Source organism: Salvia splendens, chromosome 10 (genome assembly GCF_004379255.2).
Source record: "Salvia splendens isolate huo1 chromosome 10, SspV2, whole genome shotgun sequence".
NCBI lineage: Eukaryota > Viridiplantae > Streptophyta > Magnoliopsida > Lamiales > Lamiaceae > Salvia > Salvia splendens.
In genome coordinates this window covers 21,067,523-21,073,018 of record NC_056041.1, presented here as the reverse complement: position 1 = coordinate 21,073,018, position 5,496 = coordinate 21,067,523, and the positions used below count along the sequence as shown (strand labels likewise).

The 5,496-nt window shown below is 34.9% G+C and overlaps 1 protein-coding gene across 1 annotated transcript; it reads right to left on the bottom strand.

The window, feature by feature from the left end:
* Positions 1 to 253: 253 nt before the first annotated feature.
* LOC121752969 (myb family transcription factor PHL5-like) lies at positions 254 to 2,330 on the bottom strand. The gene is made up of 7 exons (XM_042148080.1): positions 1,566 to 2,330; positions 1,319 to 1,496; positions 1,179 to 1,255; positions 1,062 to 1,101; positions 851 to 911; positions 709 to 778; positions 254 to 639 (listed from the first exon to the last, which is right to left on the bottom strand). Exons 1-7 carry the CDS (start codon positions 2,034 to 2,036, stop codon positions 439 to 441), a joined length of 1,098 nt encoding a protein of 365 aa, XP_042004014.1. The 5' UTR covers positions 2,037 to 2,330; the 3' UTR covers positions 254 to 438.
* Between the last annotated feature and the right edge of the window lie 3,166 nt (positions 2,331 to 5,496).

Genomic DNA, 5,496 nt, shown 5'->3' with positions numbered 1-5,496 from the left:
TAAACAAAGTTAATTCAATTTAATTTAAAATATTAATGACATATATATGTGGCTTCAAATCAAAAGAGAATGAATAAAATAAAAAATAAAAACGAATAAAAGTGGATAAAATGAAAGACCACGAAAAAAGAACAAAAAAAATGTTAGCACTAAGTGGGCATGGAACAAAAAATACCTTCCACCACTAAGATACCAATTCTTTTGAAATTGAACATTATATGAGTATAAATAAATAAAAACAATAAACTCTATAAAAGTTTAATCTACCATGTAGTTTAATTTGGACATTCTTGTACATGATTTATATCAAATGTTGAAATTCAAAAACTCTGGTATATATCATGCAATGCATGAATTGATTCACTCAGACTCAATAGCTTGGCTACTATGTTTTCTTTCCATTACACTTATGCTCGTTTTTCCCTCGTTCCCGGCCAGCTAGCTTATCTTGGACGGGAAGACCATGTCGTCATCAGAACCGTCCAAGATAAGGATCTCAGGATCTGAATCTACCGCGCTCTTATTATTGATCACACATTTTGTTTCTGTGAGATTTTGCGTCGTCTTCTGTTGCTGATCGAACATCATCTTCAGTTGTTTGTTCTGTTCTTCGATCCTTAGCTGCAAGTTCCTCTGTATCTGCATTTTCATCTAAAGTTAAAATCTCCTTTTTTTTATCACGTTTCAAGATATGGTTTTGCTACCTACCTCTAGTTGCTCGTGCAGACGCCTCTGAACGTCTAGCTGCATCTGCAGTGCCTCCTTGAGCTGCAGCCCGCTGCAAAAGAAATTGTTTCCATCAATTTGTGTCGAGTATGTTGTTTTATGCACTAATAAGGAGGAGCACTACGTTTGGATATCGATTTCTGCTGCGTTATTGCTATTAGTCTTCTTCTCTGCTTTCCCATTTGCTGCACAAAAAATGAATGTATATCGGATTAAGAATTATTGACCATCAGATCGCCTAATCTTAGTACCACGATTTGGGCTGCATTTCTGTATTAAGACGCATTTTTATTTTTGTTCGATCAAGATTTGTGCGATGAGTATTGATTGGTTACCTTCCACAGGTTCCGGTGAGTATTTGGCGTTTCGATATTTCTACAAATAGATAAAACAGAAGCCATTTTAGGTGTTACAAAAATAACAAGATTCAAATTCAGTGACATTCTAAACACCTGCAAATGACTCTTCACATGGAAAATGGTGAGCCCTTCAGTGTCCATCAACTTCAGTACTTGTTTCGGCGTTGCTTCTGAAAACACGAACGTTGGTTAAATGCACGAGCCTCGACAACGAAAAACATACGACCACTTACTGTCGGGGCCACCAAGGCGATTCACACACTCCACAAACCGGTTATGCAGATCCTGCGTCCACCTTATTCGCGTCTTGTTTGATGAGGGCGACGATGAGCTGCTGTTTATCGGAGTGGGAAGCCTCCCGAGCTGCTTTATTTGCGCCGGATGAGTTGCATATAGATTACTATGTGATACCTAAATTTGGACACATAAGTATCATTTGGTCAAGGAGAAAAAGGGATGTATTGATTTCTGATTTCTTACTTGTAGATCATGATTTGTGTCGAATGGAGCGGGAGGGCTTCGCCTGTTTGAATAATCGAGATCACCGAGTAGCTTGTTTTTGAGGTGAAGTATCTGTTCTCTCTCAGATATAGTGTTGAGCAGGTGATTTCTATAAAATCCACCACTTCTGATCATATGGTAGTCTGCGTCGTTTCTAGCCGGGGATTCTTGAAAAAGACCGTTTGCGGGGTGAGGGTTCTTGGATTGCTGGGAGCAGCTCTCTGGGAGATCATACTGAGATAAGCCCATAGCAATCTCAGTTGCACAGAAAGCAGCAGCAGGTGATCCGATCCGACCTATGATCGTGCCGGATGAGTTTTCGTGCCACGGGTTGTGGTGTGTGGGTTGGTTTGGGAGTCCCATTTGAGAGTGGAGATTTTGAGGGCAGTAGTCAGGAAATTGTGAGACAAACTCACTAGGATGGCCATAGTTGTGGTGTATTTTCTTCATTGTTTCTGACAGCTAAAAAACAGATTCCTAGAGTAGACTCAAACCAAACATGTGGCATTAAACAGTGTGAAATTTCAAGAACCTGAGAAGAGAGAAAACTCCTCTTCTTATATGATGCAAATATCTTGAAATTTAAAGGGGTGTTAGTTATTCCTTAACTGGATAGGCATGAACAATGATCTCTCCTCTCCTTGAAGAAAACAATGTCAAAGTAGATTTTTTTTATAACACAAAAATAATACTACTAGTAAAGAATGGTGTACTGGAACTTTGTCCAATCCATCACCCTATTTAAAAAAGAAAAAAGATAACTTTGTTTTAATTTATATATATATATATATATATATATATTTCTCTCTCACACACACACACTCAAGAACATATGGATATATGATTCCCAAATAATTTTTTGGCATCTGTAACTAATTATCTCACGTGGAATACTCTAGGGACCAGGGTATATATTCAATATCAAGAGCACATGATTATTCTTAGCTCTGCAAAAATTAACTAAATCCTCGTGCATATTGCTAGTGAGCCTTGCCTAACAACAACTTGAATCAATGAAATTTCGGACCTAAATTTAATAAGGGGGGAAAAGCATTATTTATGGGAATAATATATCAGGTGCAAATCTGCATTCAAGATTCTGGTTAGTAAAGTGCAAAAAGAAAAGGGTTGGGAGAAATTGCTTTTTTCGTACACAATTTTTATTTAATGCATGCATCTGCTCAATTCTTTGTTAAAAAATCTTTTAAATCTCGTTCAATATAGTGAGGATCTTGTCTCATTTATATAAGTGTAGATAATTCTCTTATGTGAGGCCTTTTAAGTTGGTAAGTGACACTTTTCTAATAAGTGTCGCCATTACAATAACCTTATTATATCCGTCCATAAAAAATAGACAAAGTTGTAAATGACACGGATTTTAATGTGCAATTAGTAAAGTAAGAGAGATGAAGAGAAAAAGTGGTGGAAGTAGTATTAGTGACTTGTGCGGTCCACATTTGAATGATATGTAAGGTTGTACTTGTTTAAAAATTTTCATATTTATAATTGGTCTCATTTTAGTGGAAAACCCAAAGCGATAAAATTAGTCTTTTTTTTAAGGACGAAGGTAGTACTCCATATTTTTAGGGACACAAAAATTGAGACGCAATTACTAACGTTTGAAATTTTTAAAAAATAATCATAATTTAGGACACAAAAGAAAAAGTGTCCCTAAATTGAGGGAAAATTATCTTAATCTTTTGTTTTTTTAAAGATGTTTCTATTTGTGGCCCCTAATTTAAGTTGGAACATTAACAATAAGTACACGTTATGAAGCTTTGGTGGTATAATTAGTCACACAAATTAGCGTCCTTAATAGCATTAAAAAAATATCCTTAATAGCATTAAAAAGTGTCCTTATCTGATTTTTTTTGTTGTAGTGTGCTTGTCTTGTCTACCAAGTCAATGATCATGTCTTATCATATATATAAAGACACACAAAGTAGTGTCCTTAATAGCATTAAAAAGTGTCCTTATCTGATTTTTGCTTTTTTTTATTGTAGTGCGCGTGTCTTGTCTATCAGGTCGATGATCTTGTCTTATCATATATATATATATATATATATATATATATATATATATATATATAGGGAGATGATCAAAATAAGTATGTGTTTAAATCCAGAAATGCAGACCAAATCTTGGCCCTAGGATTAGATGATCTAATGGTCAATAATTAACCAAAAACACGGAAGGTCATAATTAAGCAATTTTAGGTCATATTATAATATTTGGGTTTAATGTCATGATAAGATCGTTTTAGGTCATGCTTTGTTAGCATGACCTAAAAATTACCTAATTATGACCTATAAGTGACCTAATTATGATATTGTTCTGCGTTTCTGTATTTAAATCTAGTTTTGCATAGATCAAAACCCTATATATATATATATATATATATATATATATATATATATATGTGTGTGTGTGTGTGGATGTATTCATTTCCTTTTTGTATCTTTTGTTCTTTGTTCTTTTTAATCTCAGCCCCACGATTTTGTCATCCGACGGTTAGATTGGTGCCACGTGTCATTTAATAATGTAGATTTTCAGTTGAATAATGCACACCGACTAATAATCACCATTATAGTGTAATAATGCAGATCATCTGGACCGTTGATGAATGAGATCTAACGGCCCATATTAAGAAGAATAAAGGATCTAAGGGATATATATATATATATATAGGGGTGTGATAAACTACAAACCCCTTAAGATACAAACTATGCAAACTCTAATCCTACACGTTTATTAGAAATAATCAACGGTTAGTATAGATTGTATACATAATGTCAACATTACCTATATAATTGTTCACTAAGGGTAATTTAGTGATGTAACTAAGCAGCCCACATAATTAGGCGTTAAGTTGTGATTGAGAATCCAGTCAGTTACTCCTTTTCAACATCCACCCCTTAATCACGTTTCTTCTCTCCCATTTCCTCCATCCGAACCCTTCGATGATCTACTGCAGTCAATCGCGTTTCTTCAAGGAACCAAGCCTCCAGCAATCGTTCGAATAATCGGTGTTGACGCGACCTATGCTCCGGTGACATGAGTTCTCCGGTGACCTTTGCACCAATTTTAATCTTCGTGATTTCAATTCGATTTTGAAAGTTAGGTAGAGAAATAAAACATTATCATGTCAGTATCATATTTGTAAATTATGCGTGCAAACTTCAACAGCAACATACCACAAATGCACCAATTCTCTATACATAATCTCATTAGCCATCATAAAAAAAAAAGTTCAATGTCAGCAGTGGATAATGTCAACAGAATATTTGGGTAGTGTGTTTACTTTGCAATGTTAACGCCTAATTATGTGGGAATGTCAACAGAATATCAGTAAAACCACAATGTCAACAGAATATATATATATCATGGGTAGTGGATAATGTCAACAGAATATTTGGGTAATGTCAACGGAATATCAGTAGAACCACAAAGGCACCACACAAATGGCAACACGAAATTGGGAACATATCTGGAACATATCAGTGAAATGTTATTGACAAAGTTAAGGAATGGTTGGAGTGAAATGAGGGCTTTTTGTAACCGAAGCATGAATCACATTCCATAAACACCCCCAGTGACATAATTTGTGTTAAGCGTTGATATCCCCATATGCATCCCAAACGTGAACCGTTGATCAATTACAAGGAGTGTGGAGGATTAAAGTTTGTAGTTTGTATTATAGATATAAGTTTGTATTTGATCACACCTATATATATATATATATATATATATATATATATATATATATATATATATATGGAGATGATCATATGATAACCCCCAATTTGTGTGATAACCCTATAACCAAATCTGGACCACACATATTTTCTAATCATGTGGTTCAGATTCAAACTTAGCTTTCCTTCATAAAAAAGGCGCAGAGGGTAAATAT